Consider the following 14142-nt stretch of genomic DNA (forward strand, 5'->3'; position numbering starts at 1 on the left):
GGCAGCTTGTACCAAGAAGTTTGGAGACAAAAAAAGCTTTATCTTCTAGCACAGGAATGTTTTAACTCAGCCTCATAATGAACTGTTTTAAGTTCCATACAAACACTAATCTGCTTTTCTGTGAGTTGCTTAGTAAGTAGAAAGGCAGTAAGAGTTTCCAACCTGCTTGACTTACTGGTACATCTTCTCTCTTTGCAGTTGTCCAACACGGCGATTCTTCATCAGATTAGACGAGACCAAGTGACAGACACGTGCCGAGCAAACAGTGTGTCTAGCAGGAAGCGCCGCGTGCTCACGCCCAACGATCTCAAACACCTGGTGGTGGATGAAGATCATGAAATGATCTATTGCTATGTTCCCAAAGTGGCCTGCACAAACTGGAAGAGAGTCATGATGGTTTTGACGGGAAGAGGCAAGTACAGCGATCCAATGGAAATCCCGGCCAATGAAGCCCACGTGTCTTCAAACCTGAAGACCCTCAACCAGTACAGCATCCCAGAGATCAACCACCGCTTGAAAAACTACATGAAGTTCCTCTTTGTACGCGAGCCTTTCGAGAGACTGGTGTCAGCCTACAGGAACAAGTTCACACAAAAGTACAACACTTCCTTCCACAAGCGATACGGCACCAAAATCGTGAGGCGCCAGAGGAAAAACGCAACCCAGGAAGCTCTGCGTAAAGGCGACGATGTGAAATTTGAAGAGTTTGTGGCATATCTCATCGACCCCCACACCCAAAGAGAAGAGCCCTTCAACGAGCACTGGCAGACTGTGTACTCCCTCTGCCACCCTTGCCACATTCACTACGACCTCATAGGAAAATACGAAACACTCGAAGAGGATTCGAATTACATCCTCCAGCTTGCAGGAGTTGGCAACTACCTGAAGTTCCCCACCTATGCAAAGTCCACGAGAACTACTGATGAAATGACCACAGAGTTCTTCCAGAACATCAGCTCGGAGCACCAAACGCAGCTGTATGAAGTCTACAAACTTGATTTTTTAATGTTCAATTACTCAGTGCCAAGCTACCTGAAATTGGAATGAGGGATGGGTTGGGGGGAGAGTGGGGAGAGAAAGCTTGTTTTATTTAAGATTTTTATTTGTCATAATAAATATGGAGAGTGGGTTATTTTGTAAATTAATATTTTCTTTTTTTTTTTTTTTTTTGAATGATGCTGCGAGCAGCACAGTCAAAATTATTTAAATCAACTGTAAGAAAGGACAGCTCTCTTTGCAGGGTAACAGGATTGTGACGATCTAGCTGTAGAAATTAATAATACTGCTACACTGTTTAAAAAATGTTAATAGTGTTCTGGTGAATTTCGTTGATCTTGCATTCCTCAAATTCTAATTCATGTTATTTATACTTATTTAAAACATGGTCTCTTGGTAGGTTTCACTTTAGCAACAGAGATAAGATAACATTTGGACAAAAGGAATCTGGATTTATACTTTCTTCAGTTGAGCTTGTCTCTGGATAATAATATGCTTCCATTAGCCTTTCATACAGGTAAACACAGGTGTGGTTCTTGATACCACGTGCTTTGAGAATAATGATGGAAATAATTTCTGCAGAAAGTGATATTGCACTTAAGCATACTAAAAAGCTGTCTTTCTAGCCCTGAGAGGGAAAAAATAAAACAGATTTTGATAGATACGTGATCTCTAAAATCCATGACTAAAAGAAATGTGAATGTATTCTTTGGGAAGAGAAACCATGAACTTTTTTTAAATCTGGACTTAATGGTTTTGTCAATAATATGATGCGTCCCATTGTCTCATAATTTGAAGCCCACCTGCACAAATGAATGCAGATTGGCGGATGCTCCATCTGAAAAATCAGCATTTTGAAAGTGGCTGTGGAGATTTTTGAATGCCCAAAGCAATTGGTGTTCACTTAAGTCATACCCAGGATGAGGTTACTAGGGGAGCTCCATCCGCTGAAAGTCTTGCCTCTCTACTTGATCTTAGGGTGGGCAACCAGAATTGGCTAATGTGCTCCAAAAACACCAGTCACAATATGTTGCTTTAAAGAATGTGGAGATATATCATTTAAAAAGTCAGAAAGTCATCTTCGTGTTGATCTCTAAGCATGCAAGGCAATAAAAAAGGTCTCTAATCTTCCTACATGCTGGTTTCATGGCTTTTTCCTCTGGGGAAGGGGGAGTCTTCTCTTTTCAGTTGTTGCTGACAGGGATGCTTCTGATTTCCCATGGTTAGGATTTCATCTCAGTCAGGTCTAGAAGAGCACAGCCTTTTTACTGAAGGTGAATGTCTCCATGGCAGTTGTTTCGCTTGCTTTAATGTGATGCCTGTGAGACATGTGGCCCGGAGGGCAGCAGGAGCTGAGTGGGACGTGGTCTGAAGTCACCCGTGGGTGTCCTGCCCCGGGGCCTGCTCAGGGCCAGCGCTCACCTGCCCTGGGCACTGCGCTGAGCACAGAGCCGAGGCTTTCTTCCAGTACCAGTGCTGGTAACTGTGTAGTCCTCAGGGTGACCGCCTGTGTTTGTGCCGCCAGGCAAGCCACAGCTTTCCAAAATCAAGGGGCAGCTTTGACTGTGTGAGGCTTTGTTAGCCTGGGGTTTTGTTCAGGGAACAGAAGAGAGGTGATTGGCAAAAGGAGGCACAGGCTTTAGGTGAGGCATTTGTGGGAATGTTTGAAAACTGTTTGCTAAAAAAGGGTTTTGAATTGCCTGCATGCGTATCTTCTTATGATCAAACCCAACGCTTCCAAAAATTAGTGAAGGTTTAGGTAAACTCAGTGGAAGGTGGAGCTGCTGTAGTAGTATCAGAGCCAGATCCTGACAATGTTGCAGTGTACAGTAGCTGATAATAGCTGCTGAATTACATAGCCTCCAGGACACTACATGGTTAAAGAAGTAACATAGGTCTGTCTTATTTTGTAAAAATAAGTCACTGAGTAAATCTCAGTGGAGAACAAATTAGCATAGCAAACAACAGCTGAACTCCTTTCACGATTGTGCTCGGTCTTACCCAGGCTTTGGGTCTTTATTTTTTTAATCATAGCCTCCAAATAAATCTCTCATCCACTCTGGAACAGGCACAGTTTTTGTAACCCAGGTCCTATTTATAACCCTGATGGCTGGTGAAGCACTGACTGCCTGAATCTGACAGCTCTGAATTCCTGAGTGGTTTCTGATTGCTGACTAGTGCTTTACTTGAAAGCAGTTTGTCTCATTTAGAGTATGTGGAGCTGTTGCAAGTGCCTATCACAGTGTGCCCCGTCTTTCTTTTATTTGTAGTTTGATGGGTATATGTTTGTTAAAAAAAAAAAAAAAAAATTGTATGAGGGTAGATTCTCCCTTCCCCCCCCCCATCCTGCAAGCTGTTTCTGTGCCTGTTTCGTGTTGTATCCAACAGTGCTAATATTTTTGTCCCAGTTTTTCCTCAGTTATCTGTTAATCCACTCCAACAGAATGTGATTTTTTCTTTAATTTAAGAAAAAAAAAGTTGCTTCAGAAAGTAAATATTTTAAAAGCAGGGTGTGCATTCTCCCTTCTTTCTGTACTTTTTGCCTCGCTCTCTCATCACCACATTTTTATCTGTTCTTAAATATTCTCTTTAGCTTCACCTCTTTGGAGACACACACACCAAAAAAACAACCACACATATTTGACAGCTCTGATAAGGAAGCTTTAGGTGAAAAAGCATGTTTAGAAGAGCTGAGGGCTGGGTGCTGCTGGAGCTGGGATTGTTGAGAGCAGTGCTGGGCTCATTCACCCCTCTGCCTCCATGCAGAGGCCGGCCTGAGGCAGGTGCCCAGCTCTGACACGGCCTCCATGTGGTCTGGAGCAGGCACTTAAAACAATCTCTTGCTATTTAAAAAATCCTGATCCCAAACTGCTGCAATCTGTCAATTTAATGTTTGATCTGTTCTGGGGTGCTGTGACTTGGTTGTAGATTCCTGTTTAAAGTGAAGAGCTGAGATGCTGGATATGATCATGTCGTGTATGTTGAACGCAAAGCCCTCGAGAGGTTGAAGGAGGACCACAAATGTTAAGGAATAGATTTTGTTTGGACTACTGGGTGTGCTGTTTTGACTGAGCCCAAAAAAAAAATAAATAATTCCTTTCCCATGACCCCATGTAGGTTGTGCCTCCTCATCTCAGAGAGCTGGTGGCCACCGCCTGCAGTGAGGGGACCAGAGCAGGCAACCCCAGCAGGGGTCGGGCCTGCTCCTCTGCATGGCCTCCTTATAGGGTTCATTTTATAGCTGAGGCCACAGCTGGTCCCAGAAGATGAGCAGGCAAAATTGAAACACGGATGTCTCCATGGGGCCGCAAGGCCAGCCGGGGAGCCGCTGTTTTTTAAAGAGGTACAGCGGTTATGGTTGAGCAGTGGTGAAAGTAGAGAGGAACCAGCGGGTTCCTCTCAGTCATTCCCACTGCCCACCTCAGCCACCAGCCCCCTCAAAGCCACTGGGCCTAGGAGTGTCGATCTCCATGCAGGATCTGCTGGTGCTGCCACATCATCAGGCAGGGCCAGCACAGCCCAGCAGCAGCAGCCACTCCTCCCTTGGCTTAGTCCCCCCAGATCACCCCAAGCACCTTAACCTGGAGCCCAGCCTGGATTTGGCCCACCTGAACACAGTGGTGGCTTCAGGGCGTGGGGGGCCTCCCAAACCTGACTTCTTCCATGTTTCAGCCTCTTCATAAACCATGCCCATTGTCACAAAAACTTGCAAACTGCCTGAACCATGCACTGCATAAGACCTGTGAAATAATTCACAAGCTGAAGTGCTTTTAGAAGTTGACCCCAGATGTCTTAGGGTTTCACTGTAGTCTGCTGCACTTTTCAGGTACAAAAAGGGACTGTCCTTACTATTACTCTTGTTACAGAGAGTGTTATTTTCTTACATGCATGCACAATACAATGTGTACGAATAATTTAACATCAATGTGGGGTTGGATTTTTTTTTTTTTTACCTATTTGTATGCAGTAGAAGGCTTGTTGTAGAAGAGTATCTCCTCATACCTAAATATACTGTTAATAAAGAAAAAAGCTAAATTATACATTGCCAACACAAGTGTGAACTGCTCATGAATCTTTCCTTAAAAAGCCATTCAAGCCTGATTATTTTTCTAAGTAACTTCAATTAAATTGAAGAAAGAAAGTTCCTCTCTGTGTGCTTTATTTCTGGCTCATGCTTTCAGGGTTGAGGGTGGGATTTTGTTCACAAAGCTTTGCTTTCTCACAAGGGTTATTGCAGCAGGACAAGCAAAAGACTCAAAATTTGCTGTGGCACAGCAAAGCTAACATCATCTACCAACATCCCTTGTTCCCTTCCTCTCGGAGTTCCCAGCCAGCATAGATGAGAGCTGTCAATTTAAGACTGTAGGATGCCCAGAAACATAATTCCACCTCAAATGAGGGTGCTTTGGAGCCAGTTCAGTGACATAAACTCCCACTATCTGATGAGCTTTAGGTCATGTTCTTGCCCATCCTCATGAAAATTTTCTAACAACAGCTTGGTGTTAAACATTTCCAGCAGCCCCCAAACCTGTGTGGCCTCATCTGTGATTTTCACTGAGACCACAGCTAGCCCCAAAGCAGAAACTTCCAACTGGGCTTTGAAGACAAACTTGGGTGAGGAAACCAGCACTGTAAATTATTTAGGCAAAACATACATTTAGGAAATAACTGCTCACTGTGGTGGCTGTGTTGGTGGAAGGGACCCTGGTGGTCAGTTGGGACATGCTGCTGCTGCTGCTGAAGACCACCAAGGCTAGGCCAGGTCAGCCGCCTGGCTAACTAAGGCCAAATACTCAACCTCTCCCTGTAGGTTATATGCCTCAGGTCTCTGAACATGGCAGTAGGCCATCACTCAGCCCTCTCCATCATCAAAACATCCCTCTTGAATTGAGAAGGGCCCCAAAACTGGATGCCATATGCAGGGTGCAGCAGGGCCAGCGGCAAACAGGCCCTTTGATCTGCCAGCCCCTGCCTCATGAGGCAAACTGCACCGTGAGCCATGCTATTCACAACAGAAGAAAGCTAACAAATAAAGAGATACGAAATATACTGAGTAGGTGTCACAGCACCTGTTGGGGCACTCACTGCCTGTCATTAGTGTCCGAGCCCATTCCCACTGCTAACACACCCCCGCCCTAATTAGCAGGCAGAGTTGCAGCCCAGCTTCCTGAGCCGTGCAGCATCGAGGCAACAACCTCCTCGGTGCCAACACCACCAATTTGTTTCCTCTACAATCTCGATCAGAGAGGGAGGTAATTAAGGAGGTCTCGAGAAGGTCTCAATCTAAGTGAAATGCTCAGCCTGGCTCCAGACACTGCGCTGATTGCTCTGCCTCCCCTGGCAATTTGGCAGGCATTACACATGCTTCAAAGCAACCCAACCCCGTTCCATCAGTACAGGGGCTAAGAAAGCTGCTGCGCTCCTCTGAGGAGTCTACCAGCTTTGGTAACAGCTGTATTCATTCACAGGGGTGAAGTGCCCACTACTGCCCTATGACAGCAGGGGCCGTGGCACACCCAGGCATGGGGGAGATGAGTGTGGATCCTACCCATGCCCAGGCAGGTGAAAAACCTGTGCAGTAAGCCCATGGGAGGTGACACGGGGATTGAGAGAGCCTGCCCCTGTGGTCATATATCATGCTCAGTGTGGGCATGACCTTTCATCCGGATGAAAATACATTTCATGTATTTCTATCATAATTAAAAAAATAAAATCTGGGAAGCTGGGAAGAAAGGAGTAAAAAAATAATAAAATAAACAAATACAGCCACCAGCAGAGTAGAAACTAGAGCATATGCTTCCTAAATTGCCGTGCAGGGCTTTTCTCGCCAGCTATGTTACACATAATTACATACAAAACTCCTGATGCCACAGAAAAATAGCTTGCCTTCTCAGTTGCACTTACAGCTCTGCCATAGCTTGAAAATTTTGAAAAACTGGAGACCAGATCTATTCTGCAGTGCTCGAAAGGACAACATATCCTAGAGCAACCTCCCCAAACTGCTTGCAAATCAGTTGTTAAAAATGTATTCGAAGAGAACAACTTTATTTTTCCTATTTAAGTGCTGCACAGCCTCTCCTTTTACCCTATATGCCCCATGCCAGTCTGTGGGAGCACTCAGGCTTCTGGAACAGGGCACTGCCCATGGCCACTAACCCGCCTCTGCTGGGTAAGTCCGAGGTGCTTAGGACTGAAAGTGGTGCCTTATTCACAGGGGGATAAGTAAAGAAAATATTCTCATTCAACTATACATTGTTAGAAAACTGTTTTCCCACTGTTTAAAAAATTATACTGACTTTAATATTGAACGTGGGTTCTCTGTCATTTTTTTGAGTGAACACAGATTTGATAACATTTCTTTAGGTGTTCAGCAGCACACTGCCTATCAATTTGCAACAAATGCACAGAATATTTGGAAAACAAGGCTTTGCATTTCAAGTAAAATTATGTTTTTAAAAACTGTATTTCAGTCAGAGATTTTACTTAAGAAACAAGCAACCAGCAAAGCTGCTTCCCTCAGCAGGGGAAAAATCAAAAGTTTATGACATTGTTTCTATTTTTCGACTAATATATAAAGCTGTCAGGGTGACACACAGCTGAATAACGACTATTAATCCATTAGGCTTCAGTTTATTCCAAAACATAGAATTATACTGTGGCAATCCATGACTTTTCAGCTAGAGAGAGGTCTCCATGGTGTCAGCAGCAATTTGCAGTGCTACATCCCTCAGAAGCCCATTGCAGCCCCCATCTTCCTGGAAAGGCTTCCACAAAGCCAGCAGTTAGGCATCACCTCGGCCTTTCTTAGGCTTAATTTAGTCAGACCTATCTTAGCAGAAAACCATTGTACCCAGATAAAACAGGTTGTTTTACTTCTAAAATAGGTGTTGTCTGTTCGCTTGTTTTAATAATGGTTCACTCAATTAATGCAATCAATCGATGCATTTTTTTTTTGCCATTTTGTAAACCCACAAGAGACAGTTGTATTAAAAAAAAAGTCAAATCAGACCATGCAGCATAGCTATGGAAAGGTGAGAGCTGTTTGCAGAGCCATCCATGTAAAAGCTGACACCCGTACACTCAAGAAAAAACAAAATATTTTCCTTCCTCGGATTGTAGGTATATGTGATTTATTGGGAGTTTTTCCTACAGTACTATGGAAAGAGATAACAATTCAGCTATTGTGTATTAATGTACTTTGCTATTTTATCATAAAAATGTTACTGCTGTATATGCAATAAGATTTTATGTGCAATATGTATCGTTCCTACAGCAGATGCTTTTAAGACTCCCTTTTTCACTTAGGAAATTTTCAAAAATTATATCTGCAATTATTTTTTATGAAAAAAAAAACTTAAAGTCAATGGTGCAAGAATTAGAAGGAGGAACAGCTGAGTGAAATTCAGATGAGGTATTAAGTCTGTGTAATTATGGAAAAGGAATGGGAGGAAAGTTAAGATGCAAAGCCTCTGCAGAACATTTTGGGAGTCTCATTGTGAGATACTTAGAATGAAATCAGAGGGCAGTGTTGAAGACCACAACAAAGTGAACTATCTTGCCTTGCTTATGGTGGCATGTGTCAGGTTATCTGGCCATTCTTTCTTTGCCAGGGCTACTGGAAGTGTCCATAAACCTATGAATGACTCACGTCTAACATTAATGAGTATTGCCATGCTGGGAAGTGCAGCTGGATGATAACACACAGGCTCCATCCCAGTTTCTCAGCAAGGAGTTACACGCTTTGTTTGCAGTGTCTAATTCCAGTCTAATTTTTCATCAGTGTAAAGACGTCAGATGGAAAGCACTCAGGTCAGCACTTCTAAAATAATTACCTGGTGTCAGGTTTAAGACATTCTGTGCTGGGTTTTGAATGGCAGAGGCTCCACCTGAAGCCATTAGGAACAGTGTTTCCTTCATACCTTAATCCAGGCTGAGGCTGCAATCAGCCTCTTGCTTGCAGGTGCTGTCACAGTCCCTGTGATGGGTGTTACTGCTAACTCCTCTTTTATTATCAAATTGTCATGCAAAGTGAGCTTTTCAGGTGAGCAGAGATTTGCATCTGGAGACAGAGATGCTCGTTTTCCCTCTAGCAGAACATTTCAGTAGATGTACTCAGCCAGGTGTGCTTCTGCTTAGAAGTAAAATAGCACACTCACATCTTCCTTTGATCAAATAAAAAGCCTCGGGATAATTAGCTGAAGAGATGCTGGTGATGGCTAATGGTTTCCTTCTGTGCCAGAGATCTGACTGATGTGAGCTGGGTGTACCTCAGGACAGACGTGAACTGCATGCTGCTGCCTGCTGCATTGCCGGGCCCTTCCCTTTTCAGAGGCTATCAGACTGTGGAGAAGCATCCTAAAATGGGGCATCCTAACCCTCTGCCACTCACAGGGGTTCATTTTTAACAAGTGACCATGAGAGTTTGCTATGCAGATCCAACGTGGCTAGCTATTTTCTGACCATTTTGTATGAAGGCAATTGAGTTCATTGTGGGTTGTTGACTGGGGCTTCCTGGCCATGTCACCTGCTTCAGAAGAACCGAATTGGTGTCAGTGCTATGACAAAGCTGGCTTTTCTCTTTGGCTGCTCGAGAAAGAAGCAGCCTGACCTTTTCCTAACACTGCAGGGAAACCGGGCAAGTTGCTGAGCACACAGCTGTACACAACACCACAGCCTTCCTCATCATCGACCTGAGGACTTGCATTGGAAAAGAACCCAGAATACCTAAAGGGCTTTCAGAGGTCCTTGTCTAGCAGGAGACACGACTGAACGTAGGTGAGGGATACACGTAGCCATGACACAACCTGGAAGCAGGGCATCTGCAGGTGTGCTCTGGCTCCAAATAATCAGGTAACTAACAGCAAGCTTTGTGCTGAATGCCTCAGTTCAGTAATCTGCCATAGAACTGAGTGTGATGTTGGAATTGAATGGGAATTACCAGTCAGAAAGGTGAACAGTTATTACATGTGACAAATGAATCCATGTCGTGAGAAGCTTCTTACATTTTTCTTATAATAGGACATTTTTTTGTTTCTGGCAGGGAGTGCTAAAAATGTTCAGGTTTGTTTCTGTTAGCACAATTCTGAAAGCTATACCTATTCCAGAGGTATGTATGCATTAATCAGAGCTTTAAGTGTAGATTCTGTACATATTAAATATTTATGTAATGCAATAATCTCATTCGAAATACTTTAAAATATTTACATGCCTTAATAAATGTTTAAAAAGCTTTTTTTTTTTTTTTTTTTTTTTTTGTACCAAACACCGGTATTGGACTTCCTTTGAGCTAGTGGACATTTCTGCATCCCCCTGTGCCTCTAGTAAGACACGAGAACATGGTGAACCCCGAGTGTAGCGGTACCTGCGTGCTGCCCTCCCATACAAAGTCAACAAGGTAAAGGAGAGAGAAAGCAGATGGTTGAGACACCTTGCATGGGACAAAGGCCCATTGAGCAGGGGGTGGATAGCGTGCTAAACACCTTCAGATGGGTTGGAGGAACTGTTGCATGGACAGGGTTTTTTCCCAATTTTCAGCAAAGTCTTACTCTGTAACCAGCACGGACTGTGCCAGCAACACAGCGGCTGTCCTGGTGATTGCTCCTCCAGCAATGGAGCTGCTGGAGGTGAAGAACCTCACACAGCCAGAACTGTGTGTTGAGTACAGTGCCAGTCCTAGATAGTGCCTGTTCGATGTCAAGATGATATGGTCAGTAAGGTCAAGATGGTATGGTCAAAGTAAGGGATTTAGTTCTCTCTAAGGGTCTAACACGGTCATAGATATGTCAGTCTCATGCCCAGAGCCCACAACCAGACATGGTATCTCCCGGAGCAGGGTTTCATGTGCTTTGGCATGGTGGTCTTACAGTGCTCTATAAAAATCTTAACAAAATGAATCAGCTTTCAGCTTTGGGAACAGAGCAAAGGCCGGCTGGAAATTAAACCTAGGAATGAGGCTGTCTCAGTACCTAAATTCACAGCATTTTAAACCTTTCATTTTGCAGAAATGGCATGCAGGTTTTGTGAGGACTTTAGTTAGTTTACTCATTTTCAAAAGCCTTAATGTCATCTATTACAGAAGGGGGACCATAATTTCCATATATATGTTATAGACTTACACTACCATAGCACTTAGTGGCCGTGATGGATGGGCTCTGTAGAAGCCACAATGACAATCTCGAAGCATTAACAGGCTGAGCAAGTGAGATCTCAAACGGGAGACAGCCAGAAGAGTGATCAGCCAATCTTCATGTATTAGATAAGTAGTTTATTCACATCTCTGAATTTTGTACATGAATTCAGATGATCTCAGTACCTCAGCTGATCTCAGTTATCTAACATGGTTAAGCTTAAAGAGCTAACTTCTGTTTTGGAAAATCTCCAAATTCCAGACACACTCTTCTAGTTTAAGTGAAAGCTACCATCCATCTCCCCAGAACTAGAATTAATCAGCCACGTCTAAAATTGCATTGAGTAAAAATTGATTCAGTATTCAGAACATCTGAGATGAAGCATTTAATGTTTCTCCAGAACCTTGGATACTGTAAGAGGGGAAAAAAAAAAAAAGAAAAAAAAAAAAGGATGTGTCAGCACTGTGAAAAACACCTGCTTCAAAGTGAGTGGAAAAAATGGTTGATCTAAAACTAACAAAATTAAGAGGATTCATAGGAAAGTAACCTGGTGGATGATTGCTTCCCAAATATAAGTTGAATTTGTACAAGTATTATTGGTCCTGATTTTTAGAAAATCCTTTAGAATGTCAATGTTATTATTAATGGTGTTCTGCTTTAGCCAGGATATGGCAACAACTTCTTAATCAAAACCAGGAGACAACAGCAAGTATGAGTAAACAGATAAAATCCTTCTTAGATCTTGTTTGTAGTAGAACTTGTAATGTGAATCTGAGAACTTACAGATATTAAATCTCACGGCACTATTAAGAAGTCAATTATTCCCAAAGATGTCTATGAAATAATGCATTTAGGACCCTATTTCACTTGTAAAAAGCAGATTTCAAATTATTCGGGGAAGACGCTTCTTTGACTTCTCAAGACTTTCATCAACTCTTGCAGAGAAAACTCCCAAATGAGCAATTTGAAGAATGTTAAATCACATAAACAAGCTATTTAAATAAAAGAAACAAATTTCAAGAATAGTTCGAACTGAGAAATAAACGTGTAAATAGAGCATATGAGGAACTGTCCCGCACATCAAGTAAACAACTAGTAGGACTGAAACCAAACTAGAGTTTTAGCTGCAGAGAAAGCAAAGCCCATCCAGCACAGGGAGTTTACAGCTCTACTTCCACTTGAGAAGCCCTTTGTTCTCCAAGCCTGACAATGCTGAATGGCTAAGGGCTACATTACTGCTCTTGGGTACCCCCACAAAATATGGCAGTTCTGCATATTTACTAAACATGTCGGTTCATAGCTTAAGTCATGAATTATGCATGTTCTGTTAATATTAGGTTCTCTAGAGTATCCTGCATGACACGATCAAATTTTCATTGAATTTAATACAAAGACTTCATGAATATGAGAAGGAAACTTTCACGACAAACCATGCCTCTACTAGTTCTTTCCTCCCCCAACGTTATGTACTGAAAACCGATTTATAACACGGAGTGTATGTGGAAAAATGATGATCTAAAAGATAACTGAACAGACTGACTCCATTAGGAATGGATTAGAAATCACAGTTAATAGAGCATATGACAGAACAACCTGGCCAAAAAGAAAAGAAAAATCACACTGGAGACCTCACGTTGCCTCTGGTACCTTCAGCACCGTTATTGAGCATCATCTTGCTCCTTTTTAAGCAGTTGGTAATTTAATTAGCATATTATATTGCTATTTTCTGCTCTTCTAAAGAGACTCTCCTCTTTGCAATAGCAATTTTACCATAATAACAACAATGAATTTCAAACACTTCATTTCACAGGGTGCTTATACTAGCGCTTCCCAATGTGTGTATTATGCCTTATTCTTGGACTTAAGAGAGCTCGCATGGTGCTCAAAACTGAAGTGAAATAGCAAATCCATTAAAAAGAAGATAGGTCTTATTTGGAGCCCTGATTCTGCAAACTATTCTGCATTTATAATGCCTTAATCCTCATGCCATTTTAATCTTTGTATGAGAAAAGTCTAATTTAGTTGGTAAATTGCAAAAATAATTGAAATTAATTTGCTGCTCACCATTTTTTTCATCAGCATTCTAAAAGCCCCAAAGAAATTAATGTATTATAAACTGTATTATAAACTGTATTATAAACTGAGTGGAAGAGGATATCACAAATTTAAATATCACAGATCAATGTAAGATATATAGTGATGCTAAAAACCTCAAAATATTGATCCAAATAGTTAAAAGAAGCACTCTTCCCTGTGTCAAATAGCATAATAAGGCTGTGGAACTGTCTTAGCTATGTAATTACTCTAAAAATAAGCTGGAATAATTCAGTAACTCACTAGATTGCAAAAATCATTTCAAAGCATTGCATGGAAGAAGAAAAGACCCATGGTATAAAATGCTTCTGACTCCAAATTTAAAGATGCATTTAGTTGTAGTTTAACAAATGAAATTGTTCCCTTTCAAGCACACTGATAGAACAATTGAGAAGGTCACAAAGTCCTTCAAAATCCCAAACAATGCACATTTCAAATAAATCACCCTTACTTCTATTAACTCTCCGGATATTTCTTAAGTAGAGGAAAGAAGAGTAGGAATGGCCAAGCAGGACGGCTCTGACTGTTACTTGGCATCAGGTAGCAGATAACACCTCAAAAAGGCAAAGCCACTGGAGTTCCTGGCTGGTCTAGCTTGTCAGAAGAATGCACAAGAAGCTGCAGAAGGAGCTTTAAGGTGAATTGCAGTTTAAATAAGTTAAATGAGGTAATGTGAACAAGAGTTAAAGAAAGTGCTGCATGCTGACACAAAAGCAAATAGATGTCAATCAATCAGCCATAGCCCTAATTATGCTAGAAATTATAAAGGGAGGTACAAACGAATCTTTTCCAGTTAGAGGGGAGGAAAATATTTAATTCATTTTAATAAGAATTTGTCATTTTATCTGCAAGCTTATAAAATATATCTGCTTTGTTAACAAGAGACAGTACTATCTCCGGCTGTCCCTTTCGATTGTATGCTCTG

General features: G+C 42.0%; 1 protein-coding gene across 2 annotated transcripts in view; it reads left to right on the forward strand.

The window, feature by feature from the left end:
* Positions 1-5089, forward strand: part of CHST11 (carbohydrate sulfotransferase 11) — a 168682-nt gene extending 163593 nt beyond the window's left edge. For both annotated transcript variants that reach the window (XM_082755980.1, XM_082755981.1), the window contains exon 3: positions 199-5089. In XM_082755980.1, the coding sequence (XP_082612106.1) occupies positions 199-1047 (849 nt within the window). In that variant the 3' untranslated portion in view covers positions 1048-5089. The remainder of the gene's footprint in view (positions 1-198) is intronic.
* Positions 5090-14142: the final 9053 nt, after the last annotated feature.

The sequence above is a fragment of the Aythya marila genome (genome assembly GCF_965140915.1).
Source record: "Aythya marila genome assembly, chromosome: 1".
Lineage (NCBI taxonomy): Eukaryota > Metazoa > Chordata > Aves > Anseriformes > Anatidae > Aythya > Aythya marila.